General features: G+C 48.8%; 1 protein-coding gene across 3 annotated transcripts; it reads left to right on the top strand.

Moving 5' to 3' along the window:
• Window positions 1–26,885, top strand: MAP3K14 (mitogen-activated protein kinase kinase kinase 14). Of its 3 annotated transcripts, none has more exons than XM_039700867.1 (16): window positions 1–133; window positions 7,681–7,953; window positions 8,503–8,572; window positions 10,752–10,959; window positions 11,320–11,916; window positions 12,927–13,064; window positions 15,168–15,297; window positions 15,922–16,053; window positions 16,472–16,576; window positions 17,646–17,809; window positions 18,140–18,290; window positions 18,904–19,254; window positions 20,466–20,572; window positions 21,872–22,016; window positions 22,541–22,641; window positions 23,723–26,885. In XM_039700867.1, exons 2-16 carry the CDS (start codon window positions 7,701–7,703, stop codon window positions 23,885–23,887), a joined length of 2,817 nt encoding a protein of 938 aa, XP_039556801.1. In that variant the 5' UTR covers window positions 1–133; window positions 7,681–7,700; the 3' UTR covers window positions 23,888–26,885. The 3 variants fall into 3 exon arrangements, with proteins under 3 accessions (XP_039556801.1, XP_039556799.1, XP_039556800.1); XM_039700865.1 differs by having other exon boundaries at window positions 10,749–10,959; XM_039700866.1 differs by having other exon boundaries at window positions 26–137; window positions 10,749–10,959.
• The last annotated feature ends 537 nt before the right edge of the window (window positions 26,886–27,422 follow it).

The following is a 27,422-nucleotide window of genomic DNA, read 5'->3' as shown; positions in this document are numbered from 1 at the left end:
GGCCGCGGCTGGGTGCCGCCTGTCAGTGAGCGGGAGCTGCCGAAGAGGCCTGAGGGGCCGCGCCGGGCTGTGCCGGGCGGGCGGGGCAGGATCGCGCCGGGCTGTGCGGGCCGAGCCGAGCCGAGCCGGAGCGGTAGGTGCGGGCCCGGCCCCCGCCGCGGAGACGGGATGCGGGTCCGGGGTGCGGCCTTCGGTCTGGGAGCCGCGGGGTGCATCTGCCCGCTGGGGCCTGGCGGAGCTTCCGCGGCTGCCGGCGGGAGCAGCGTGTGAGGAGCCCCGGCCCGGGCGGCGGCTCCGGGCGGGAGATGGGCTCTGCGGGCCCCGCCGCAGCCGCTCCCTTGGCAGCGCTGTGTGTGGGTGTTCGCAGCGTGGATGTCACTGCTGCCCGGCACCTTCCCGAGCCTGCGGCTCCCGCTGCCCCGGGCAGGCCGGCTCTCTGAGCTCTCCGTGCCCCGGGCAGGCCGGCTCTCTGAGCTGCCGGTGCCCCTCAGGCCCCTGAGCTCCCGGTTCCCCGCGTTCCCGGTGCAGGGACTTGGCTGATCCCTGGCCCTGGAGAGGGGAGAAGGAGGCAGGATGAGCAGGGCTCATCACAACACAACCGAGCCGGACCTTAATTCACCTGACCCAGCCGGTGCTTTTCACTCCCAGCGTCTCTTTGACACAGCTAAATGCCCAACTCTTTTTTTTTTTCCCTTTTTTTTTCTTTTCTTTTTTTTTTTTTCTGGCAAAAGGTTAATATGTTTCTTTGCTGATTAATAAGTTGCTGCTGTGGTTGATCTCAGATGCTTCCTGTCAGCTTTAACTGGTTACATTAGAAACATGTGTTGAGTGCTCCGCACATGTAGGACACAGCAGTCTGAAACCAGCGCCTATAAACAAAGTCTGAATTTCTTTTTCAACTGGCTTTCTAAAGGCTTTTATGAGTAATAATTCGCGCTTCTGTGCTGTGACATTAGTGATAAGAATAGTTGAATTGAGTGTGTCTGTAGTGAGCTGCTTTATTGCATTTTACCTCAGTTGAAATCTGTTGGCATGGCCACCGGATTCCTTGGGAATGAGTCATTTGCTATTAACTATTAAATTTTAACTGTATTAAGAGGCTGAATCTTGTAGAGAGCTGTGAAGGAGCATAACAAACAAACATAACTGAAAACCTAAAGGGTTTGTGGGCTCTGATCCAACACCACTAGAGTTAATGAACTTGAAGTTAATGAGTCTGTCCTGAGTCTTCTTTCCGTGTTAAATGGGAAAGGGTAAAGCAGAGCTGTTGTAGCAGTGATGAGGTGCTGAATTATTGTTATAATTGCCAAGAGGATGGAGGCAAAGTGACCATGAATCAGCTTTCCTTCTGTGACTTTTGAACTTTGCTGGCAAGTGTCAGATGTGTTGGTGGAGACAGAGGGATCGAAGCCAGGAGGACAGAAAGATTTCCAGGTTCTGAGATGAGTAGCTGGCTGGAGTAAAAGAGCCCTGAGCCAGGAAGGGGCCTGGAGATGCTGGGGGAGGGAGATGAGCATGCATGGAGGGACAGACAATTCCCATTATGTGGGAATTGCATCTGCAGGAGAGTGGGCTCTGCTGATCAGGGTTTAGTGGCATCAGGGCCCTGAAGAAAATGGATCTTGTCTTGCCTAAAGGCAGTTCTGTTCCACAGTTTGTGTGGGAGTTTGTCTCATGAGAGTCTGCTCAGGCTGGACAGTTAGAAATCATCCCAATCAGTTCATATTTTGATTTTATAGTCACAACTGAATTGGCAGGACCAATCATAAATAAAGATAATGTAGAACTGCTTCTATCCATACTACATTTAACTAAACTTTTGGGTTGGTTTTGCCAGTAAGGCATCCCAGCCTTACTGCTTCCCCATGGATTTACATGGATTTTATAAATGTGATTGAAATGTAAAGCTGCAAAGCAGTGTAAAGTAACAACTGGTGACAGCCTGGCTCCACCTGCTTGGGCAGAATTGATTCTCAGGTGTGTCAAAAGTTGTCCCTTTGGTGCTTTATTGTATAATTTTGTTGTAGTTTAGGAAATAACTTCATGAGTGGGTTGTCAAAGGCATGGTGTTGTTAAGTGGCCTGAGAGCTCTGTGAGAGCAGCTGGGAAGCAAACCCTTATCAGGCTGAAGTTTGTTCTGATTATTTCTGTTCTCCTTGTTTACAAAGGGGTTGAGAAAAAGTAGCCATTCTCTGAGTGAATGGGCTTGTGGCAGTGTTTGAAAACTCTGGGCAAGTGGTGGTGCTCATATCTGTGTTCAGCAACATGAAAAGAATTGTTCAGGGGTGAGCTGTGCTGGGGCTGTCCTCGAGGAAATGAGGATAAAGGTGTGTTTGGGTGCTTTTAGAAATCTGCTGATGATTAAACCCAGTCAAATATTTCCCTGCAGATTTGGTAACCAAACTATTGCAATATCTTAGTGTCTGGCAACTAAAAAAAAACCAACTGAGGCTCATTATCGTGGTGTTTACAGTAAGCAACACCAGTGGCTGAAAGAGGATTTGGGACTATTTACTATCAAACCACTTTAAAGAACATGTTTACACACTGCCTATCGTTTGTGATGTGACGTGCTCCTACACAGGGCTGATAGTGCAGTGCTTCAAACAGGGAGCTCGTGCTGCTGTGGGGAGAAGGTTCTCAGCTTTCCCTGGTGCTGCTCAGGTGGATCTGTGGGTGCCCAGAGAGGGACCAGAGGGGATTGTGCAGGAGCCCCTGGGATGGCTGGATGGGTCACAGTGCTTATCGCAGGGGGGTGAAGGCTGAGAGCTCCCTGGAATAGCAACTGCTGCTCTGACTCACCAGGATTTTAATCAGTCAGGCATTCTATTTATTTTCACTTTGGAGCTCTTAGATACACAAGGGAAGTATATTTTTTTATCCCCCTTAGACATGCACTTAAAGCAGCATTAAGTGTGTTTTGAGGTCGGGGGGCTGTTGAGTGCTACAACTGATTTTTTTAAGTCCCTTCTGACACAAACTGAAACTTGTCCTGCTGACAGCTCAGAGCAGTTTAAATCTCCACCCAGGCCTGGGCTACAGTAACAGGCCTTAAACGGCCTGGGCCAAAACCGGAACTGTCTGAATTTCAGTTCCATCTGAAACGTGTGCAGGCAGGGAGCCCATGGGGGCATCCTTGAGGCAGGGATGGAGGGCAGTGGTGCCCAGGGTCTGAAGGGCTTGTACAAATAATTATGGAATCGTTTGGGTTGGAAGGGACCTGAGAGTTCATCCAGTTTCACCCCCTGCCATGGACAGGGACACATTCCACTGCCTCAGGTTGCTCCAAGCCCTGTCCAACCTGGCCTTGAATCCTTCCATCTATATATCTATCTAAAGTATATATATAAAGTATATATGTATACATACATGCCTTTGGCCCCAAACCAAATTTTTCATGTGATCCATCCATGTAACAAGTATAACAAGTATAATCTATTTTTTTTCCTTTGGAAGAGCCTCCTCCTTGACAAGGTTTGGTGGCTTTGCACAAGGATTTTGCACCTAATACCCTGTGTAGGTTCTTTTGGCTCCAGACTTGGCACTTTCTGCCATGCTCACTGACAGCTGTTAAGACTGGAAGGTCCCCAAAAGGTGTGTGGTGTTCTTCTCAGTTGACATTCCCTGCTCTAATGATGCAGAAATTCCTGGCTCTTCCCAGCTGTTGCTTTGTTGTGGTGGTCAGCAAAGCAACATGGCTAAAAATGCTCCTTGTGTTTGATCAAACCAGCAGCAGCTGCAAGGGCAACCTGAGTTAGTGCTCTGTGCACAGAACTCCTCTCCATAAGGAAGTGGGAAACCTCACTGAGACAACATGATTTTTAATCTTCTTCTTTGCCTTCAAACTGAATGTCAGTGTGAAACTGCTGCTGAATGAGTACACTCAGATGAGAAGAAATCTCCATTCTGTGAAGCTGACTTAGGAAATCTTACATGTGTTTTAAAGTTCTTTCCCAAGTCTTTCTTGACCAAATGTATGGGCTGATCCACAAAGCATTAAGTGAAGTTCTCCCAAAAGCCCTTGTCCATGGGGAGTGGAGCCAGGCACACCAAGCAGGATCCCATGTTGTGGTGTGCTGTGGTGCAGTGCTGGAAAGGTGTTTGCACAGCTCCTGTCCAGCTCCGAGTTTGTCTCACAATGACTTCATGACACACAGAAATGCTTTTTTAAAGTCCCTGCTCCAAACATCTTCCAGCTGAGATGGAAGAGCTGAAGAGGGACTTGTTTAGAGAAGGAAGGAGGAGGTTTTAAAGGAGCAGAAGGCACGTGGTTGTCTCTTACATTAATAATGTTTAGGATCTCATTAGTTCTGACTCCCTTCAAGTCTCAGGTGACCTTATCCGGTATTTTAGTTTCTCCCACACTTAGCTGAGGGAGGAGCTGCCACAGAGCGGTGCCTTCACAGCACAACTGAGACTGTTTGGCTTTCATTCTGTAAAAACACACTTTCTGTTTTACAGCAGTGGGAACTAACATTAGCTAACCCAAGGTGAGTAAACCCTTAGTGAAGATAAGGAGCAAACAGGCTTCAAGCTGGTATCAAAAGCCCATTGTGGGTTAGGAGTGCAGTATCCACTCTTATCTCCTGCATCATTACCTGACTTCCCCTTTCTGCCTTGAAAATAACGAGCCCATCACATGTCCACAGAAGGAAGAAAGTCCAGGATATGGAAATCAAGAGTTACAGCTGTATCTAAGCGAGCTGGCTGAGGGAGAGGAGGAGCAGTTCTGGGTGGGACCCAGGCACCCCCCAGCTCAGGACCATGGAGCTCCTCATGCTGTTTGTCTGTCCCTGGCTCTGTACAGGAAGCTGTGCTCATCCTGGAGCTCTAAACAGGCAGGGGAACCACAGCTCCAGAGTGTCTCACGTGGGTAAATCCTGCTCTTAGTGGGCTTCCTGTGGATCCTGTGGTACCCACTTGCTGCTGCCCAGGCTCCCTTTTATCTGGAGAAGGGCTGTGGGGTGGGTCTGGGCAGAGACCGAGTGCCTGCGTCTGAATTCATGGGACTCAGGAGCTCTTTGCACCTCTCTTAGCCCCCTTCCACATGCACAGAGATGAGTCAGGCCTGTTCAGTTCTGAGTCACAGAATCACTGAGCTTGGAAAAGACCTCCAAGGTCATTCAGTCCAGCCTTCAACCAAATCCCACCGTGCCCACTAAGCCATGTCATGAAGTGCCATGTCTGCTTGTTTTTTTTAACACCTCCAGGGATGAGGACTCCACCAATGCCTTGGCAGCCCCTTCCAGTACCTGACCAGCCTTTTAGTGAGGAAATATTCCCAATATCCAACTTGAACCTCCCCTGACACAGCTTGAGGCCATTTCCTCATGTCCTGTCTCTTGTTTTCTGGGAGCAGAGCCCAACCTTCAGTTGGCTTCAGCCTTATGTCAGGGAGCTGTAGAAGGCCATAAAAGTCTCCCCTGAGCCTTTTCTCCAGGCAGAAGCTACACTTCAAAAACTATTTAAAAGTTCTGATTGCTTATTTTTAATCACAGCTTCTGCCCACCATGCTTTGCTGTACACACCATAAAAATAGTTGGCATTTGACTTTTCCAAGGACTGAAAATTGTGCAGCAACAGTTAAACCAGGCTGGGCATGCAGGTTCTGGTCCTGCAGAGCCCCACAGACCTGAGTCACACATTAAACTGCCTGAGCTGTGCCCGGGTCGAGGCCGTTGCTCACGATTGCTGCCTCGGTCTCTTTGAGTCTGCAAGTGAGGCAGAGCTTTGTTGACTTTAATCTCAGTTATGTTTCCTTGTTATTCTTTGCCATTTTAGAGGGCAACAAGGACTTGCAGTTTTGTTTCTCCCCTGTCTCTGTTCTCCTTTGACTCAGCCAAGGAGGGACTTGTAGAATTATGTATTATTTGGTTTGCCCTGAAGGACCTTGAAGGTGAGGGGAGGGCAAGGAGAGACAGAGTTAATGCAAGTCAGGAGAGAGTGAGGATAAAAATAACCCTGAACTTGTCAGTTTGGTCACTGGTGGCTGGGTTAGTCATCTGGCAGGCTCTGCTCCTGCTGCTCCAAGGGATTATTTTACAGCACTGAGAATTGACATAATTTCTGTAGAGGAGAGGGAGCGGGGCGGCCCTAATGAGTGGGATACTGTCATCAGCACTTCTTTTGCACAGCAGCTGTTCTCTGTTTGGCCGCTGAATGTGGTCATTGTTGACTTTCCTTGTATACCTGCCAGGTTGTTAGGTGACTCACAGCACCAAGGTTCATGCACTTGGCTCCCAAATGCCTCCCCTTTTCCTTGGTGGTCCTTCAGGCATGGAGCACCCACTCGTTTTGTCATTTTCCTGATTCATCTCTGTTGCCAGGAGCCTGTTGGAGTAAATGTCCTGTTGCCCCAGGCAGCTGCTCAAGGTGGGGGGAAAAGGAAAGCGAAAAGGAAAGGGAAAGGGAAAAAAAAAAAAAGAAGAAATATTTGTGCAGATTGAAGCTGATGAGCCCCAAGGTGTGCTCCTGTAGTGCTGCTGATATCTGTTTTCCTGGCCTCTGTTAAAATGTCCCTCCTTGTCCTATCCTGGGTTTGTGGTGCTTAACTCCCATGTACATTGCCCAAGGTTTCTGAACTTCCATGGGTTGTTGAAGGGTGGAAATGTTCATTTCAAGGTTTTACACTGGCACAAGGAAGGGGTTTCTGCACCTAAGGGGCAACAGAGCACATTGTGGTTTGTAAGCAAACAACTGGTTTAACTTCTCCAGAATCCAAGGTGAGGGGCTACACCAAGGCTGTACTCCCCAGGGGCTCGTGCTGTGGGGAACTCCTCACTCTCCACATTGCTGATTTTCACCCCTGAGTATCCCCATCCTGCCCCTCGGTGCTTTGCTTCCATGCTGCTTTATGCCTTTCCCTTTCCATCCCCAGCTCTCTTCCACCTCCCCCTGTGCTGCCAATTGGCCAAGGTTTGGCCTGTGCTGGGACTTGTTTGGAGCTCCATTTGTGTTCCTGGTTTGTGCTGATCCCCTCCCCAGCTCTCAGGCAGAGGGGTCTGTCCAGCACCATCACTGTGCTCTATCCCACACCAACTTCCATGGATCCTGACTCTGCAAGAGCTCCTCTTCTGACGGGCTTGAGCAAGGATTGCAGAAGTTGTTGGTGATGTAGAGGAAGGAGGGGAGTGAGGGAGGGTCTCTGGGTGGGCAGGTTGGCTGCCTGAAGTCAAGCCTGGCTTCATTGAGGGAGGGTGAGGAATGGCTTTGAGGATGACTGAGCACAGGGTAAAAAGGAATTAGCTGGGTTTATGGCCATTCATGTGGTGTGAGAGCACAGTGTCATTCCCCCCAGGTGCACTCTAGGAGAACTTTCATGTCTTCCCTTTTTCTGGAGATGAATATTCTTCCTATTTAGTGATATGGGAGTTCCTTCTTCTCCTTTGTTTCACTGTTTATATTTAAGGGAATATACCAAGAATTAAATTTCTCTGCAACCTGTGTGGTTGCATACTTTCAGTCATGACAATGTTGAATATTCACATCTTCAGTGGTCCAAGTCAGAAATAGAAGACTGGAACTCCAGGGTTCTTATCCAGCTCAGAACATGGGCAGGACCTTGATTTGAATTATTTCTTAATTATGATGCCTTCAGGAGCCTCCTGTTTCTCATGAACTTGAAGCTGCTTCTGTCTGTGAAGGATTTTGACAAGTATTTTGTTTTCCTGTCTTGCTCAGTGTCTCCCTGAAGCTGGGAAATGGCCGTGATGGGAATTGCATGCCAAGGAGCTCCTGATCCAGCCATCAAGCACAAAAAGGAGCTCACGGCTGCTGAGGGGCTGAAGGAGACAGTGAGTGAAAAGCAGAGCAGTGTTTGCAAAGTAGAAGATTCAAAGAAGGTCATCTTTCACAGTCAGTGGAAAATCCTGAATGATGTAATCACCAGAGGAACAGCAAAAGAAGAAACAGAAGGAGGCTGTGCATCAATTTCTATTATTGCCCAAGCAGAATGTGAGTAGCAGGGCGGGCTGCGCTTCATTGAGAAAAAGGAATGTGTACAGAGGGATGAGATTTCACTCCCTCGGCGCTCCTGGAGAGCTGAGGCCACATCTATTTGTAATCCCCTGTGGGGTGGAGCTGATGACACATCCCAGACTCTATTTAGGAAGCTCATGAAATCTCCTAATAATGTGGCAGGATCCACTGAATAAAGCATAAATAACAGACCAGCATGAGGCCTGTGCACCTCCAACCAGATCTGTGTCCTGTGGGCCACCTGTTCTTAGCTGTCTTCTGAAAGGGGTTTAAAAGAGGGGATAAAGAGGAGGAAACCAAAGTAAAGCTGTCATCTGGGAAAGAGCTGGGGGATCAGGAGATAGCTGGGAAGCCTCCTAATTGTGGGGGAGGAAGAATGCAGTGTGGGTGGTGTGACATGACTGTGCAGTGATTGTCTGGATCACTCATTTAGCACAGTGGTAGAGCTGTTGGAGTCCAGTTGTTACCAGGAGAGACTTTGCCTGGTTTAAGACAAGTGATGATCCTGGGGTTTTTTTCCCACAGGTGAAAACAGTCAGGAGTTCAGCCCCACTTTGTCAGAGAGATCCTTCATTGCCCACAGTAAACGTTACAGGTGAGAGACCTCTTAATGCAAACACCCCTCTTCACTGCTGTTTTCTGACTGGTCCTTGTTCAAAATCACCCTGGCTCTCTGCACTTAAAATATTTTTCCAATAGCACTCCTGTTGGAATTAGCTCTTCAGTCTGAGGCCTGGTAAGAATGTGTCTTTCCCAAAACATCTTCCTATCAGGAAAAAATACAAGTTTAGGCACAAAGCACTTGAAGCACCTTGCTGTGTCTTATTGGCAATGCCTGCAGATTTACTGCCCTTGTAGCCTTCTGGCTGTTTCTGGATGGTCAAATTTGTTTTGAAATGACTGGGGTTTTTTTAAGGTTCATAGGCTTGACGTAGAAGGATCCAAGGAGAAATTTTCTATCTTTTTTAACTGAACTGTGTTGATGCTTTTGGAACTGTTACACCATCTGCTGAAAAGCTGTGTGAAACCTGGGCTGCTGCTAGAAGGAGTCCTCAGAAAAGGGAACAGCTTAATTTCTTGGAAGGATAAAAGGGGATGAGAGAATCTTTGCTTAATGACAGCATCAACAACAGAAATTGTGAACACAGAGAAGCTGGAAATGGTAAAAGGGACAGTGACACTTGTAGTGGACAAGTGGAGGCCTGGGAATTGCTTTTCTGGAGTCAGCTGGGAATGAGCTGGTTGTTCTTCATGAAGAATATCTTCTGTTGGGGCTCATCCTGGAGCTTTCTTATGCACTGGAGCCCTGTCAGGCAGCCCCAGCACCCTGAAATGGGTGACTGGGTACAGAATTCAGTGCTGCCTGTTTTCTGGTGGCTTCAGACCCCTTGTGGGGTGTGTGGTTTGACACTGCCCAGTGGCTTTATGATGTGATTCCATGAACCATCTGAAGAAGTGCAAAGTGACCCATTTCTGAGGGATTTTATGTGGGATCTGGGGTTTTCTGGGATGCACACCAGCTGTGTGTTCAGACTCAAGGCACTGTGCTGATGTCATCAGCAAGAACTCTACTTATGGCATCTTTTAGCACTAAGACATCAGGAAAAGATGGAGAGAGTGGATGTGCCCTGCATCGCTGATCAGGAAAGGCAGAGAAATGTATCAGAACAGTTCCAAGTCAGTGGAACAGTTGCTTCATTTGAAGATCAAATTGTTTTCTCTTGGAGCTTAATTTTTAAAAAATCTAACTCCTATGATTGGTATTGAATCATAGACTCACAGAATGGTTTGAGTTGAAAAGAGTCTTAGGGACTATTTCTTTCTGAGCCTGAGTAACTGCAGGCACATATCCCTCCTGAGAGCTCATCTCTCTGTCCTAGCTGGAGTATTGTGTATGTCTGTATTCATTCTTAGAAATCATGTTGTAGTATTGGGCTTTACAAGCCAGCACATTTTGGCTTTTTGAAGCTGTTTTATTTGAGTGCTCTTAGTCATCCCTCTTCTCTGTGCAAAGCTCTTTTCCTTCAAATTAGAGCAGGCATTGATATTATGAAAACATTTATTAATTTGAATATTTTTTAAAATAGACTGCATTTATCCATCGTCTCTGTGTTCACTAGAAGTCAACCACAAACTGTCTCAGAGCAGCCTAGAGACATGCAGTGCTTTCCCCTCTACTTTGCTATGTTCAAAAGAGAGACATAAAAGAAAGCTGGAGAGGGACTTGGACAAAGGGACAGGACAAGAGGAATGGCTTCCCCTGCCAGAGAACAGGGTTAGGTGGGATACTGGGAATTAGGAATTGTTCCCTGTGAGGGTGGGCAGGCCCTGGCACAGGGTGCCCAGAGCAGCTGGGGCTGCCCCTGGATCCCTGGCAGTGCCCAAGGCCAGGCTGGACACTGGGGCTGGAGCAGCCTGGGGCAGTGGGAGGTGTCCCTGCCATGGCAGGGGTGGCACTGGGTGGGCTTAAAACTCCTTTCCAACCCAAACCATTCTGTGACTCTCCATTCCAGTCTTGTTCTTCCAGAATTTGTAAATCCTGGGACACTTCAATGTTTTGCTTCCCCCACACCCTGACATTTCTTTTATACAATGCCAGAGGTGCTGCTGGGCCTGGACCTTGAACTTACCCCCGTTGGAAGGCAAGAAGTTGTGCTTTAGTTCTCTGTTGAGTTAGCACAGTTGCTAATTTTCCTTCTGAGGGCTGGAGGTGCCATGTGAGCTGTGCCTGCACTGCCCCATCTGAGAGCCCTGCTTGTTCTGCCTCCCAGCAGCCGCTCGGACAGCCTCGATCACATCCCCAACAATGTGGCCCATGCCACGGAGGGCAGGATGGCACCCACCTGGAGAGGGAGGCACCGGGGCAGGGCCAGGAAGAAACGGCACAAGAAAAGATCCAAGCTGAAAGGACAGCCTGTGGCTGCTGGCAGGAGAAGTCCAAGAACTCCAGAACAGGAGAGCTGCACCCCAATTCCTGTCCAGGTGAGAATCTTCCTTTTGTACTGTCCCTGAAAACTCCTAACAGCTCTTGGGTGAATTTTGTGTTTGTACTGAGGTTCCTGCTCAGCTGTTTGAAGGATGGCACCCACCTGGAGAGGGAGGCACCGGGGCAGGGCCAGGAAGAAACGGCACAAGAAAAGATCCAAGCTGAAAGGACAGCCTGTGGCTGCTGGCAGGAGAAGTCCAAGAACTCCAGAACAGGAGAGCTGCACCCCAATTCCTGTCCAGGTGAGAATCTTCAACCTTCCTTTTGTACTGTCCCTGCAAACTCCTAACTGCTCTTGGGTGAATTTTGGCATCTGTACTGAGGTTCCTGCTCAGCTGTTTGGTTTTGTTTTCTAGGAGGATGAATCCCACCAAAGTAATCTTTACAGAAACAGTTTTTGGGTTCCTGAATTTAGCAAGGACTTGGGCTATGATCCACTGTCTTTTGAGAAGCCTGCTCATGCCCCTTTGTCCATGGGCAAACTCCATTCCCCAAGGAGCCAGTACAAAACTGAACTGCACAAGCTGATCAGTCCTATTCAGTGCCTTAATCATGTTTGGAAACAGAGGGACACTGTTCCCCAGCCTGAGACTCTCCATCCTTTTCCCTACAACATCCTTCCCCCCCATTTCCCACGTGAGGACACTCCTCTCCATGCCATGAAGCAGAATGCTCTGGACACATACTTCCATGGTGACCTCAACTATCAAGACAGTCACTTATCTGGCCTAAACTTAGAATATAATTTCACCAAATGCATCAACCAGTCCGTGCAAACCAGTTCAGACAAGCTTTCTGTGGAAGAATATTTGGTAGATGCCTTGAAGGGGAGCGTGAGTTTTGGTGAACCACAGAATTTAGCCAGCCTGGCCAAGACATGGAGAGGAGGTGGGCTGGAGCTGAAGGAACAATTCCATGAAGCAAGTGAAAATGAAGGCGTGCTGCTGAATGAGGTGATCTGAGCCACTCTGGAGTGTGGGAGGCAGAGTTTCTCCTGGGCTTTGGGAGAGGGATAATCTGCATCCATGTGCTTGCTTCTAAAAGTGTAATTTCTGAATGGTTCTGGATCTGGTTTAAGCTGCCAGATAACGATGCAGAGTTGTTTTCTGCAGGAATTAAAGCCCTGCCTGTCTCAGACTGCTGGCTCCATGCTATGCTCAGTCACCAGACATGCAGGCCTGTCTCTGAGCAGTGGTTCTGTGCTTAGTCAGTCTTCAACCATGTCCTTTGCTTGCTGGGGAAGAGCCTAATCTGTTCAGCCAGGCTGCAATATTTATTGGCTCTGGAGTGTGACAGAAACCAGGGCTGGGCAGAAGGGGAGGTGCAGGAGGCCAGTCTGTGCCTCTGCTGGGACCAGCAGCTCCTGCAGCATCCCACAGGGCCTGGGCACAGAAATGCATTTGAATCCTAGGGACATGATTCACTTCTTCTGAATTCAGTTCTCTCTCAGCACCTTAAAGTCCTCCTGGAGGACTTCCCTGGGGTCAGTGTGACCCTGTCAGTATGGTCTGTGGAGTTCAAGGTGTCCCTTACCTGCCTGAATGTGTTCACACTGACACCTGAGGCAGTCTCCATCTACTGACTGCAGAAAAGCTTTCACACAGTGTCTGCATTTAGTCACAGGAATCTGGGTTAGTTGTAGGATTCAGCTTTGTAGTTATGTCCTGCATGAGAAGGGAGGAACACAGGGCTCCAAAGCCATGCAAATCCTGGTGGCCTTTCTGTCTTTTCAGCAGTGGGATGCACTCAATTATATCCAACAGAGCCCACAGAAATCAAGTAGGTTGATCCTATATGGTTTCACCCCAAGCCTGTGACAGAAGAAATCTTGTACTGAGATTTCTGGGGAGGTGCTGTGTATCTGTCCTCGTGCTGCTTCTGAGAGTGTTGATCTCTGTCTGTGCAGCTCAACATTTAAGTGTCTCTTTCCTTGCTTCATTTTGTTTTCTGCTTGGACTTGCAGAAGCTGAAGGCGGTGGATTACGAGTACCGAGAAGAGGTTCACTGGACCAAGTGCCATGGTTCCTTGGGCATTGGCTCTTTTGGGGAGGTGTACAAAATAGAGGACAAGCAGACAGGATTTCAGTGTGCTGCCAAGAAGGTAATTCTGTGTGAGAGAAGGACACAAGACAGCACATGGAGAGAAATGTCTTCCCTCTTTAGGACCTTGTGCAGTGACAGTGAATTGCTGCTGTTGTGTCCGAAGAAAAACTCGGGGGTGGCAGACAGAGAAGCAGCTGGAGGAGCTGTATGTGCACAGGGACCAAGCTTCAGCAGCCAGAAGAAAGCTCATTTGGCTTTAAAGTGTGCTGAAAGGGATCCTGGGTGCTGAGGCAAGAGTAGAGCTCTCTGAATGATTGTGAGTGACTGCAGGGCAGCAACAGCTGCGTGGGTTGTCTCTTATCTGACTGTTCTTATCTGAAACCATGTCTGCTCTAAGTGGTTACATGGCAGGTATTTATTTCCTTGTTGAAAAAGGAATAAAGTAGGAAAAACCCAAGGCAGTCAGTAGGATCTGAAAACAGAGCTTTCATCTCCTCAGTGTCAGCTGCAATGCTGGCACATTGTTCTGAGGTGATGCTGTTCCAGATGCAGCAAGGGATGTGTTTTTCCAGAAGCTGGCACTATAATCTATTGTACTCCAGGCTATGCCATTGCCACATGATGTAGCAAGTGTGTGGAATGTAACTTGGATCAGGGCATTGATTTGTGGGCTGCTGTGGGGGCCTTAGGGATGCAGACAGGGATAATGCAAGGAGATGAGGAAAATGTAAACTATTTTATTTGAACTTACACTTGAATACTTTCATCACCTCTGTGAACTGATGTTTCTCACATTGCTTCACTAGAAAACTTTGTGTGGGAAGTGTTTGTCTTGAGTACAAAAATATTATGTGCAAAAAGAACTGTAACTTTCATTTTCCAGTTTAAAATGTTCATTTTCCCCCCATTCACACTGGGCCCAGCTTGCTGTGCTCCCTGAGGAAAGATATAAGAGTCAAGACAAGCCAGTGTGTGTATTTATTTAACCATTTCAGAACCATTCAGTTGTCAGCTATAGAAACAAGCATCTCTGAAGCATGTAGAAAATTAATTCCTGTTCTGCATCCTCTCAGTTCAGATGTGAAATCTTGTGGTGACACAACCAGCTTGTTTCCTGTCACTGTGTAGCTATTTAAATCTATTATCCATTTGACAAATCCACAGCTTTGGGAGAAATAGCTGTTCCTTGTGGGGTGTATTTTCAGGAAGGAAGATGGTTGTGCTGAAAAGGGAAACATGAAAGTAGGAGAAGCTGAAGTCTTTCAAAATGTCATTTCCCCCCCTAATTACTGAAGGATAAATGATGCTTCTTTATATCAGGAATGCATCTTCTTAGATCACACTCTGAAAGCAGAGAGTTCTAATATGCAGATTGGACACTTTTCTATGCTCTATTTAATTTTCCATGAGTAGCTGTCTCCAGTTCCTGCTGCCTCCCTGTGACAGGAGGCCACTACCTCACCTTCTCTCACCAGACTTGGTGCTGGAAGCACCTGCTCTCCAAATTCCTGAGATGAAAGAAAACCAGCTATAGCTGGATTGCTGACAGAGAAGAAACATGATGCATCTTTTCCCACCAGAATCTTCATGACTCATGTTTTCCTTCTGGACTTCAGCAAATTCTTGTTTTATTTAGTTTGGCTGAACTTAGCAAATAAAGTTTTTCTTTAACCATTTGCAGGATGAGCACCACCTAACAAGGTGATCATGCAGATCACTGCTTGTGGACATATTTTGTACTCCCTCCTGTTTTGGGGGAGTTGAACTTTTGCCAAGTTTTGCACCATCCCCAGGGTTTTTCCCCCCCCTCTTTCGTAAAAGCAGTATGTTCAGTTGTCAAAATTATCTTTTTACTGAGACAGAAATTACCTTCCTCTTAAGGGGTACTTGTCCTCAGCTGTAATCTGGAGTTACTGCAAGCTGGCATCTCTTGTGATGGATTTTCACTTCCCTTAGATAGTGAGGGTTTGTTACCCCGAGCGTTCCCCCTTCTGGCTGCACCCCCCGAGTTCTATTTGGGATGGTCACAGAATTAACTTTGGAGGAGACCTCCAAGACCATCAAGCCCAAGTAACCCATCTCTGCTGTCTCACAGCCCCCAGGGAGGGGGGTTGTGTGAGGATCCCTGCCAGCAGTGGCTCAGCTCTCCCTGTTCCCGTAGGTGCAGCTGGAACACTTCCGTGCCGAGGAGCTGACGACGTGCGCGGCCGTGACCAGCCCCAGCGTGGTGCCCCTCTATGGTGCTGTCAAGGAGGGTCCCTGGGTCACCATCTTCATGAAGCTGATGGAGGGTGAGCAGGGAAGCACCACTGGCACTGTCCAGTGCACATTGACCTCCTTTTCCTCCTCCCCCAGAATCTTTTAGTTCCTCAATGCATCCAGGATGTTCCTGGTGTGAATTCCTGAGTGGGTTGGGGTGGGTGTGTGTAATCCCTTGCTGTGGGGGGAATGATTCCCAGCCCTGCCTTATTCCAGTTCAAGGTGTGTCTTTTTCACAGTAAAACACAGCTGGGGCTGCTTTGTGCTTCCTGGTGGGGCTCACTGCCCTGGCTGTCTAAGCAAACCTCAATGATTCCATTGCCTGGTCCTCTTTTTCTGGCCAGAACCATGGAAAACAGGCTGTGAAGAATGAGTGGTGGTCAGTAACACCTAGAATTGCCTGTTCTGATCACAGAGCACTTGCTTTTGCTCCAAAGCAGCACTGTCAAACTGACACTAAGCAAAAAACCATATGAACAAGGCCTGTTTTTGTGGGCAGCAAAACTCAATAAACAAAAGGAACAGAGCCATGTGTGGAAGACAAGTGCTGTCAGACCTGGAAAATCTCATTTTTTCAATGGAAACAACCAGGAATGCTAATGATGCTGGGGAAAATTTAGAGATAAGATAACATGAACTCCCTGGATTCCTTCTAGGTGGCTCATTAGGGCAGCTCATTAAACAGAGTGGCTGCCTGCCAGAGGACAGAGCCCTCAGCTACCTGGGCCAGGTGTTAGAGGGTCTGGAGTATCTTCATGCTCAAAACATTCTCCATGGAGATGTCAAAGGTAGGAAAGTGTTTGAAGTACCTTGTTCTTCCCTTTTCTTAGAAGAGGCAAACTGCTTGGAGATTAAATTATGGGATTACTTAAGTTATGGGATCTACTTACTAGATTTTCAGATCTATGTTTGAAATTAGAGTTTCCCTTGGTTCTAGACTGCTGGGAATATCATATTTGTCACCTCTTCTTGTCACCCCATGGGTCTGCCAAGCTGCTTGCCCAGGCTGGCCCACCACTGGGCTACAAGAATCTCCAGGGCAGGTAATTGGTAGTTTATAAGAGATAATTACAGCTCTGTACTTGCTTAAGCCAGTGACAGGAGAAATAAATCCTTTGGGCTTAGACAACTGTAGCTGTGGGTGCTTTTGAGTGTTTTTCCCATCTCCTGATGCAGAGGAGACTAATGAACCCTTCTTGTTGGCAGCTGAGAACGTGCTGCTGTCGGCTGATGGGAGCAGGGCCCTCCTGTGTGACTTTGGCCACTCTGCTCACCTGCACCCAGATGGGCTGGGAAAGTGCTTGGTCACAGGTGAGGCTTTGCTGCTGCTCTTCTGAGGAATTGCCCTTCTGACTCATTCTCTCCCATGAACATTTACATGTGGCTGATTTGCAAGCAACTGCTGGGGGTGTCTCATTTATTGGTATTGCTGTGAGGCATCCCACTGACAGCCAAAATGACCTGAAATTTGGGAGGTGATGGTCCTGATCTCCCAGGCTAGAAGGGTTTTTGTAAAGTTATGTCAGCATGCTGCATTCAGTGCTTTGTCCCTGCAGGAAACCACACTGTAACTTTAAAATCCTACTCAGACTTGTTGTGTAACTTCACTAAATAGCAGGAAAGAGTCCTGATTTCCACTAAAGCAAAATTCCTTTTTTTTTTTGACAATTAAACTTAACCATGCTTCTTCATGCAGATGTGGAAAGAGAAGGGCAGGTTTTCCAAAGTCAAGCTCATGTTTTGCCTCCCAGATTTGCTTGAAAGAGAAGTTTTATCCTTATAGGGGATGGGACTGAGAGGGAACAGCTTCTGAGAGCACACAATACTGTTTTTGGGTTAAGGTGGAGCCCTTCCACTATGGAGAAAAGCTGGGAGAGCTCAGATTCTTCAGCCTGGAGAAGAGAAGGCTCAGAGGAGTCCTCAGAGCCCCTTCCAATGCCTAAAGGGGTTCCAGGAGAGCTGGAGAGGGACTTAGGACAATGCCCTGGAAGGACAGGGCAAGAGGAATGCCTTCCCACTGCCAGAAGGCAGAGTCAGATGGGGATACTGGGAAGAAGTTCTTCCCTGGGAGGGTGGGCAGGCCCTGGCACAGGGTGCCCAGAGCAGCTGTGGCTGCCCCTGGATCCCTGGCAGTGCCCAAGGCCAGGCTGGACATTGGGGCTGGGAGCAGCCTGGGACAGTGGGAGGTGTCCCTGCCCATGGCAAGAGGTGGCACTGAATGAACTTTGAGGTCCCTTCCCACCCAAACCACTCCATCCTACCAAGCTGACATGTCTCAATTTGGCTGAAAAGAGAGGGATTCTGCCTTGGGCCTCCTAGCAGTGGCACTGGAGCAGTTCCCTTGCCTGCATGCAGTGACTTTTCTCCTGGATGGTTTCAGGGAACTACGTGCCTGGCACAGAGACCCACATGGCCCCGGAGGTGGTGATGGGGAAGCGCTGTGACTCCAAGGTGGACGTGTGGAGCAGCTGCTGCATGATGCTGCACATGCTCAATGGCTGCCACCCCTGGACCCAGTACTACAACCACCCTCTGTGCCTGAAGGTGAGTGACCCAGCCTCTCTGCAGCTGAGCTGCCAGAGCTTGTCACTGCTGGCCAGGGAGCCCTCACCTCGGGGTGGGTGGCTGGGAGCCAGCTGGGCCTCTGACAGGAGCTGAGCCTTCCCTGGGCTTGCTCTGCTTGGGCTGTTCTTCCATGCCCTGCTCATGACTTGGGTGTGATTTTTGGGCTATTCAGCTGTAATAAAATTACTGTTCAGGTCTCACTTAATGCTTTCATTTCAGTTGGAAACGCTGTTGGGGTGGGATGAACCTTCCTGAAATCAAATTAAGCCTCTCTGATCTAACCTCTTTCACTTCCTGTTTGTTACACAGATCGCTAAAGAGCCGCCTCCTGTGAGGGAAATTCCACCTTCCTGCAACCCTCTCACTGCTGAGATTATTAAGCTGGGGCTGGAGAAGGAGCCTCTGCAGAGGGCATCTGCATCAGAGCTCAAAACTAAGACCAGCGTGGCACTCGAGGAAGGTAGAAATGTCCTGATATAACTGATGCAGCTGAACCTTCATATTCCCACTGGCAGAGCTGCTGGTGCTGTTCCTTTTGGAAGGGCCAGTCTGTTTTATTGTCCAGTATATCATTTTCACAGCATTGATGCCTATTTTGGGTTGATGGCTTCTGCCTGCAGCCGAGTGTTTGTCACCCAAATAAAAGATAATTTCCTGTGTGATGTCACATGCTCTTCTTCCTTCTCTGCTGAAGGAGGTGAGCTCTCTGTGGGTTTGTTCAGGTGCTGTGCCAGGGATTAAATGTGCCAGGGCTCCTGTCAGCTGAAGCATCAGCTGCATCTGGAGAGCCTGGTGTGCAGCACAACTGCAAGCAGGGGTTTGTTGCATCCTTAGCTGTAACTCATACTTGTGGTTCAGTCTTGCCCCTGACACATCACTAATTTATTTCAACTTAATCCTGCTGAGTGGTTCTGTAATACAGCAACAATTTCTGGAGGTGATCTGGTTTTATCTTTTGAAGAAACTGAAGCACATTTACAGCAAATGTGCTTCAAAAATTCTTACAGTAAAGGAAAACTTTTACCTCTTTTATTGCTTTATTTGATAATGTTTGTATCCTTTTTTTTTTGTAGTGGGAGGTGTGAGAAGCCCCTGGAAAGGTGAATACAGAGAGCCCAGACATTTGTCTTTGAACAAAGAAAACAGTGCCCAGACATCCCTGTCCCCCACAGTGAGCCCAGTTTCTGAGATTGGTTCTGGCCCAAAACTGTCAGTCAAAGTTTCCTGTGGCAGCCCAGTCCTACCACCTCCATCTCTGGAGCAAACAGAGGAGGTTGAGGGACCCCACTGGAATGAGGGCAAGGAGTTACCTGAGACCTGTGATCCCCCACCCCTCTCCTCAACTCCTCTGCCCCTGAAGAGCTGCAGCCACGTGGAAAGAGCCACAACCATTTCAGAGCAAGAACTTCAGCAGCTGGAAATTGGTGAGCACTGGGCTGGGGAGGAATTCAGCTCTTTTTGCTTGAGAGCAGGACAAAAATACAGCTGCTTTCTCTTGGCTTGTTGACAGTCATTTTTGGGTTTTCAGCTTGGATGTCATTTTGCTCATAGTTCCTTTCTCGTTACACAAATTGCTCAAACTTCCTTCAAACTACCAAAACTAATAGTTCTTAACCAATTAAATGTGCCACAAAGGGATGAACAGAATTTCCTTCCTCCTGAACAGGGGGGAACCTTCTGAGAGAGGTGCAGGAACCTCTTGGAAAGCAGCCTCTTGCAGTGCTTGTTTGCACTGTGTAAACAGTGTCAGAATTCCAACTTCATCTGCAATTCTAGGTTCAAACATTTTTTTTTTTAAATTGAGGTAAGCCAGGATAAAAATAAAGGAATGGCAGATGTCAAGCAAAGCAGTGCAGTTAAAATCAGCCTGCAACTGTTTAGTTCTGGGCATTGGAAGACCTACAGCCATCAGCCAAAGAATTTGGTTGCAACAGCAATTCAGAGTTTGAAAGCCAGCAGTAAATTCAGTGTGGAAATCAGTGATTTGTCCAGTTCCACTGCCCCAGTATAACTCCACATTTCACTTTTTTTTTCTCCCATATTTTCTAGTCTTTTTGATTGAATTGAAAGAAATTAGGAAGAGAATGGTTTGAATTGTAACTGTGTCAGAAAACTGAGGAATTTTAGGGGTTGCTGATGGGCAGCTTCTTTCTCTAATGGCTTTGGGTCTCAGCAGCATTGTAAGAGCTGGTTATGTATGGGATGTCTGGATATTATCAGGAATATTTGCAGTATTTGTAAGTACTTGTGTCCAGATAAGGGAGTACAAACCTCCAGATACTTATGAGAGCTGAGTACATGAGTTTGACCTTTCCCTGATAATGTGGATGAATCTAAAGTGGAATCTAATGTGGATGAATCTCACAGGTGACATAATGGGCAAGAACTGGTAAATTTGGGGTGCTATTTTGCATGTTGTTGCACAATCCATCCCCTCTTGGCTCAGTTTCCCTGTGTCACAGTGCCCTATGGCCTCTGCATGGCAAAGTTTGTGTTAGGCTCTGCTGGCACCAGTATGAATGTTCATTAAATATTGCTGAAGAAGCTTTGGGTATTAATTGCAGAGCTGTGATTTGAGCAGGGAGGCATGGAGGGAAACACTGGAAATGTCTCCCTTCTCTTCCTTCTGCTGCAGAACTGTTTCTGAACAGCCTTTCCCAGCCTTACTCTCTGGAAGAGCAAGAGCAAATGCTTTCATGCCTCAGCATCGACAGCCCCTTTGTGTCAGATGCCAGTGAGAAGGTGAGTGGGGATGGATGGGGGTGGCTGGCTGGTCCCCTCGGGAAAACTGGAAGCTGTGACCAACAAAAATCTGGAATTTCTCACCTTTGCTGCTTCTTTCTGACACCCAATTTGCTGGGGAGCACCTTGGGAAGAAAGCTTTGCTCGTCCCCAGTGGGGTGTTGAGGGTTGTAGCTCTGCTTTGGTTCCCTGTCCAGCATGGATCCTTTCCTCCAGAGGCTCTCCTGTGCTGCATCCTCACCAGAAGCTTTAAGTGTGTGGATACAGAGAATCTCAGCAGCCTCAAGCCTGTCTGTGCAGGAGAAGGGAGCTGGGGAAGCAGTGATGGAAGTAGGAGCTGTACCAAGCAGCTGTGCAGGGTCTTCTTCCTGGCCATGGCCACCAGTGAGAGGTTAGGGAAAGACCAGGAGAATAGGACAGGAAAAGAGACCCAAATCTTGGATATTCATTCCCAGCCTATGGATCTATTCTCCATGAACTTATTTTAACCCATTGACAGTACTGAATACATAGTCTTAGTCATTTACCAATTTCAGTTAGATTGCTTTGCTCTCTGGTGTTCCTCAGGTAGGGAATACCAGTGAGGAACACTGAATAAGCCTTGTTGGACCAGGGAAGGACAAAAGCCCTTCAATCACAGTTTTCAAAGACACTGAGTCCCCAATTTGTGCATCCTGGCATCTGCAGGAGTCAGTTCTGATTGGGAGCAGCTTTGTGTCCTATTTCTGTCTCTCTTCTGAGTCTTCCAGTGCTTTTTGAGGAGGACTGAGGGAGTTCTGCACAGCTCAGCTGTTGACACACACAGAGCAGTGTGGGATCTGACTCTGCTTGGTTTTTCCCACTAACACCTACGCCATACCTTTAACTTGGTTTTGACTGGTTCAGACATCTGCTGGTGTCAGATTGACTGGGGCAATACAGGCCCTTCCAACAGTGCAGCAGCATAGGGTCTATGGTTGGTTTTGTACAGTTAATTGCTTTTCCTGGGTGTTTCTAATGTCAGTAAGTGACAAATATTTGAACTGATGCTTAATTCTCCTACCAGTCAGTACAACCCCTCTTTTCTCACCCAGCTTTTCAGCTCATTATTGATTTAACTATTGAGGATATCTGATCATGTCTGCACACTGTTGCACTGCTATCCATTCCCTTTCCCAGATGGCACATAAATGTTACTAGCACCCAGCCTTAAATCCCTGTGGATTTCCACCTTTTTCCTCCTGACCTTATTTTAATGCTCGTCTCCTGCCAGCTCATTTTCTTTCAGAACCTTAGACAAACTTGTGCTTATTCCTGCAGAACTCCATGAAGGCTTCTCACAGCTTGAGGGACACCATGAGCTCTGGGATCCATTCGTGGAACAGCCAGGCAGAGGGGCAGAGCTGCAGCTGGAACAACCTGCTGAGCCGCAGCCGGCCCACGGACACCCCCAGCTGCTTCAACGGTGGGTCTGCACCCCCCAGCTGGCAGAAATGGCCAGCAGTCACTTCCTCACCATCTAGACAAGCTGGATGTGGAGTTTCTGAACTCCTTTTGTCCTTCAGTTGCTGTGCCAGCACAGACACCCCTAAAGATGGGTGATGAGGAGGCCCAGTCTGCCCCAGTCACAGATGGGTCTGTACAGTAAAATCCAGGGAAGTTCTGAACACACAGAGCCTGTGTGTCCTGCTTCATGCAGCTTCCATGTGCAAGGAATGTTTTATAACCACAAACATCTACCCAGAATTTTGAGGGCATATTGTGCAAATTAATGCATCCCTTCAGCTGCTTTCTTCTAAATGCAGCTCTGCTCTGTGAGTCATTGCTGTCTGCAGCAAGCTCCATGCTCAGCAAAAGACCTACATAAATTATATCCTTAATGACAAAAATGAGCTTTTCCCCATGTGTGTGCCTTGTCAGTCAGTTTTGCTGTGGGCTGTGAGGTCCTTGTGGCTCAGCAGAAATTTAAGAACCTCTTGTGCATTCTAGGAGTGAAAATCCAGATCCAGTTGCTAAGTGGAGAAAATTTGCACATCAGGGATTTCCACAGGACAAAGGTGGGAGACATTGCCACGGGGATAAGCAGCCAGGTGAGACACAGACTGGAGTTCAGTGCATCATTTGAGGAATGATTTCTTCCCTTCTGCACCCTCATAATCCCTGAATGCCAGAGAGACCCAGGAGTGGTTCAGGGATCCTTAGGACACCTTTAGAAGCAGAACCTCAGTGCTGCTGTTGTGAGTGTGGTACCAGAGGATGTTTTCTGGATCATTCACAGAAAAATTTAAGTTGAAGAAGACGTTCAAGTCCAACCTTTGACCAAATCCCACCAGGCCCACTAAACCATATTTCCAAGTGCCACATCTACTCATTTTTGAACCTTTTCAGGGATGGTGATTCCACCACTGCCCTGGGCAGCCTATTTCAATGCTTATCCATTCTTGCAGTGAAGAAATTTTCCCTAATATCCAGCCTAAACCTAGTACCAAAGCTGAATTGTAATCCAGTGCCAATTTTCAGAGTGAGCACAAGGATCTATATCATAGAATATAGATATTCTGTGCTGCAGCTTAAAAAAATCCTTCTCCTCAATTATAAACTCTTTTCCCTCTCTCTGAAGAATCATCATGAGGAGTAGCATCAGCTCAGGGAAAGGAGCTGTGTTTGGCTGGGGTGCTTTCAGCTTGTTCTGTTGGAGATGTTGAAGCACTCTTGTGAACCTCACAGCAGGCTGCTTTGGCTGTTCCTGAAAAAAACTCTGCAGTGTCTGTGGGACTGTGACTCATCTCAGTGTAAAACGGGATCTAAAAGATCTCAGTGTAAAATGGGATTCTCTCTAAAAGATGTTGCACCAGTCCAAAAAATGTTCCAGTGGTGCTGATTCTCTCCAGACTCTGTTCTTGTGGCCATCACAAAGCAAAATACCTGGAGAGGAGCTCAGGTGCCCAAACATGGGCAGCTCAGGACCCCCTAACCATGGCCCAGAGCTCGGGAGGCACTTTGGCAGCAGGGTGGGCACTGCCCAGCCCAGTTCTGAGGCATTTCCTTATGAGAGGAGTTCAGGATGTTCCTGCCAAGCACGAGCCCCTCCTGGGAGCTGTTCTTGCCTTGGGAAGCCGGGTGTGATGTTCTGGAAGTGCCACTGAGCTCTGTGTGTGTTCTGCCCCCCAGATCCCCGTGCCTGCCTTCAGCCTGGTGACCAAGGAGGGGCAGCCTGTGCACTACAACATGGAGGTGCCTGACTCTGGCATCGAGCTGCAGTGCACCCTGGCCCCCGACTGCAGCGTCAGCTGGGCCTGGCGCGTCAAGCACGGCCAGCTGGAGAACAGGCCCTGAGCCCTGCCTGCTTCGGAGGTTTGCACCTTGTGAAAGGAGGAATTGCAAAAGCTTCTGAGCTCCCCTGCCGTGGAGCACCAAGTGCAGTGGCTGGGGTTTGTGCTGCAGCAGGATCACAGCTCACTGCCCTCGGGCCTCGCTTCTGTCGGCTGCTCTGATCCACTTCCAAGACATGTCCTGAGCTTAGACATTCCCCAGGACAGTGGGAACTGCTTGTTTTGGGTGTGTTAGAGCTTGAGAATGGTAGGTGGAAATTCCTCGTTTTTCAGAGGAAGGAGGTCGTGCTTTTCAGGAGAGCAGGGCCATGGGGTGAGAACTCTTGCTCTTGCTCCAAGGTGAGGTCGGTGGTTGCTGGGCTTGCCCAGAGGAGGAGGTTGGGTGCCCTCAGTGTAGCTGGGGTTGGTTGTGCCAAGAGGAGCTGGCTGACTTCTTTCCAGCTGGAGGAAAAAACATTTCTGTAGGCTCTGGGGAGCATCATCTCCACCTCAAGCCTTTTGCATGGGGAGAATCCACAGCAGTCACTGGCTGGCTCTTGGTTTCACCTCCCACCCTTCCCCACAGTTGCTTCATTCTTGAATGAGAAAAGAATTTGTTCCCAGAAAGAGCTTTGCTTGCAGCTCCCACCTGCAGGTCCCAGAGGAGCTGGTGCTCTGTCTGGTGTCCCTGGCAGGCAGGGCAGGAGAAGGGTACAGAATTCCATGGTGGGAGGGTGGAAGGGTTGATCCTCCATCCTGTTCCCACCTCTGATGTGGAACTTCAGGTGTGCTGTCCCATCCTTGGAGGAATAAGGGACATCAGCTGTGTCAGCTGTGACAGGGCTGAATTTAATTGCAGAGTTTATAAAAATCTCCCAGCTCCCAGTCCAACCCAGTGCCCCAGTTCTGTGAGCTCAGCCTGGCCTCACAAGGCTTCCCACTCCTCCCCTCACTTCAGGCTGGGTTCACTGAGTGGGATGAGCAGCTAGGCCTGGAATGCCTTAAGCTTTAAACTGTTGGTTTTTTTTTTACTGATTTGTGAATGTTTGGAACATACTGAAACCTCACAGGTCAAGTTCAGGTGGGCAGGTGTGTTCTCCCCTCTCCATCCCAGAGCAGATCCCGAGGGAGGTGTGAGCTCCCAGCCTGCTCAGGGCTGCTCCAGGCCTGCCACACCTGGCAGTCACAGTCCCTCCCTTGGCTGTGGCTCTCCAGAGCTCTGAGGCTGCAGCTGAGCAGGGGCTCTGCATCAGCCTGGGCAGAGCAGGCTCCCAAAAGCCAAGGTGGGCTCTGCCAGCCCCGTGCTGGTCTGGGACACAATGGGGCAGCAGTGCTGGCAGTCTTCCCAAGGGAAGTTCACTTAGGAAATAGCTGGGAAAAGCTGAACTCTGAGCCTCCCTTTTTGAGGAGCAGCAGTCCTTAAACAATGGATGCCCTTTCCCTTTAGTCTCCCAGAACATGGGCTGGTTTTGCTCCACCAGACAGTGACATCCCTGATCTTGAGAAAACTCAAGTTTGTAATAAGAATTATGTAATAGGAAAGTGAACTCATGAAGAAAAATGAAACCTGTCACCACTTTGGGTATATTTTTTATAGCACTTTTTGTTCTAAAGCACTTAATACATTGTCCAAAATAGGCACCTAATTATATCTACTATGCCACATTCAGAGTCTTTTTAGTAAATAATTAACACATTATGCACGTCTTCCAGGAGGGAGTGGGGAAAGGGGGAGCTTGGCTCGATTTATTTTTTCAGATGCCATAAACTACTAAGAGTTTAAGCTCTGGAGCAGGAGGGATCAAAGTGCCTCTTCCAGGGCTCCCATGAGCTGCCAAGCACAGCTTCAGTGCTTCTCTGGCTCCTTTCCTGATCTTCCTTCAAGGGGACAGGAGGAAAACTTGGTTGTTTTTGTGAGTGTGTGATGATGTGTCAGTCCCAAAGCATCGTGGGTTCCATCCCAAAGGCTGCACCTTGTGCCTCTGTCACCTGGGGGATGCTCCCATGTGCTGGTATCTAGTTCCATGCCTAGGCACTGGGATTGAGCCCTGGAGCAGCAGGGGGGGAGCAGCAGGACTGTCTGCAGCACTCCTGGGCTCTGCAGCTGCAGCATTAACCTGAACTCAGGCCACCTGCACCGGGGCAGGGAACCCTCCTGGGCCTGGGGTGTCCTTGCAGGGCCCATGAGCTATCTGTGTTCCCTGGCCCATGGAGGTGTCTGTGTTCCCAGGCCCACGGAGGTGTCTGTGTTCCCTGGCCCACGGAGGTGTCTGTGTTCCCAGGCCCATGGAGGTGTCTGTGTTCCCAGTACCCTCATAGCAGCATTAGCCAGGATTCACCCTCTTTGTTTTGTCCAAAGCCTTCAGTCCTGTTTTGCTGCCACCACAAGTGCCCACGTGAGGCTGCAGGTTCCCAGCCCAGGCAGCTTGGCCGTGTCACTGCTCTCAGGGTGGGCTGTGGTGTCACAGTCCCTGTCTGGGGACAGACACCTCAGCAGCCCCACAAACCACGGTGCCTTCCCAGTCCCTGAGCTGGGGTTCTCCTCTGGGACGATCTCCAGGCTGTGCTGCCAGCCAGCCTGAGCTCTCCCTGGCTCTCTCCTGCTGCCAGGACACTTTCCTCTTCCCTTGGCTTGTCACTTTGCTGTGACAGGCACAAACAACCCGGCTTCCAGATGAAGGCAACACTGACAGCAGAAAGTCGGGGAAGATTTGCATTATCCTCGTTCAAATTTGGCTGGAACTGTCAGGTTTCATAACGAGTGTTTAGGACAGAACCCCAGCTCAGGGTGGGGAGGACAAGTAGGAGGGATAAACACAGATGGCTCTTGTGGTGCAGCTCCTTCCGGAAGTCTGGAAAAATCCCTGCTGGTGGAGCTGAGGAGCTCGTTGGGCAGTGGGGGAAGGTGCTGGAACGAGGAGCTTGTATGGAATGAATGACACTTTATAAAACTGTGATTTCTTGAAGTTAATGGTTTTGACCTGCATTTTCACAGGGAAAAAAAATAAAACTGAAAAAAAAGATTTGTTTGTTGTCGTTGCTGGTGGTTTGATGTGTTGACCCAGAGAATGAGATGGTGATGCTGAATGAGACATTTTCCAGGAAGAGGAGCCTGGTCTGATTACACTCTGCTGTATAACTTGGGTCTGGGGAATTCAGGAGAAGTCAGGGAGGAGGCTTGGTCACTGCCCAGGCTGCCTGGGAATGGTCCCAGCCCCGAGGCTGCCAGAGCTCCAGGAGGGTTTGGACAGCACTGCCAGGGATGCCCAGGGTGGGATTTTGGGGTGTCTGGGCACGGCCAGGGGTTGGACTGGATGATCCTTGGGGGGTCCCTTCCAGCCCAGGATATTCCAGGATTCTGTGACTTCTGGGGCTGAAGAGGCAGCCCTAACTTGGATGGATCCCAGGCTTTGCTGGACAGCCTGGCACCTCTCCTTCCAAGCAGGCAGTCCCTTTCCTCCCCCTGCCCCGTTGTGGGGGATTTGCTGCCCTGGGAGCTGCTCAGGCTTGCCTTGGGAGGCGCAGGGGTGAGGCAGGCAGAGCTCTGGGGATCCCCCCAC

This window comes from Passer montanus, unplaced genomic scaffold, assembly GCF_014805655.1.
Source record: "Passer montanus isolate IOZ18808 unplaced genomic scaffold, ASM1480565v1 scaffold145, whole genome shotgun sequence".
NCBI lineage: Eukaryota > Metazoa > Chordata > Aves > Passeriformes > Passeridae > Passer > Passer montanus.
The sequence above is the reverse complement of the archived record's forward strand: the minus strand, read 5'-3'. Positions and strand labels throughout refer to the sequence as shown.

What these genes read in the sequence shown, in the direction of transcription:
- MAP3K14 (XM_039700865.1), top strand. Translation starts at nt 7,701, where the DNA reads ATGGCCGTGATGGGAATTGCATGCCAAGGAGCTCCTGATCCAGCCATC. An exon ending in ACCACCCTCTGTGCCTGAAG is followed by an intron (nt 17,810 to 18,139) that starts GTGAGTGACCCA and finishes TTTGTTACACAG; the next exon opens with ATCGCTAAAGAGCCGCCTCC. An exon ending in ACTTCAGCAGCTGGAAATTG is followed by an intron (nt 19,255 to 20,465) that starts GTGAGCACTGGG and finishes CTTCTGCTGCAG; the next exon opens with AACTGTTTCTGAACAGCCTT.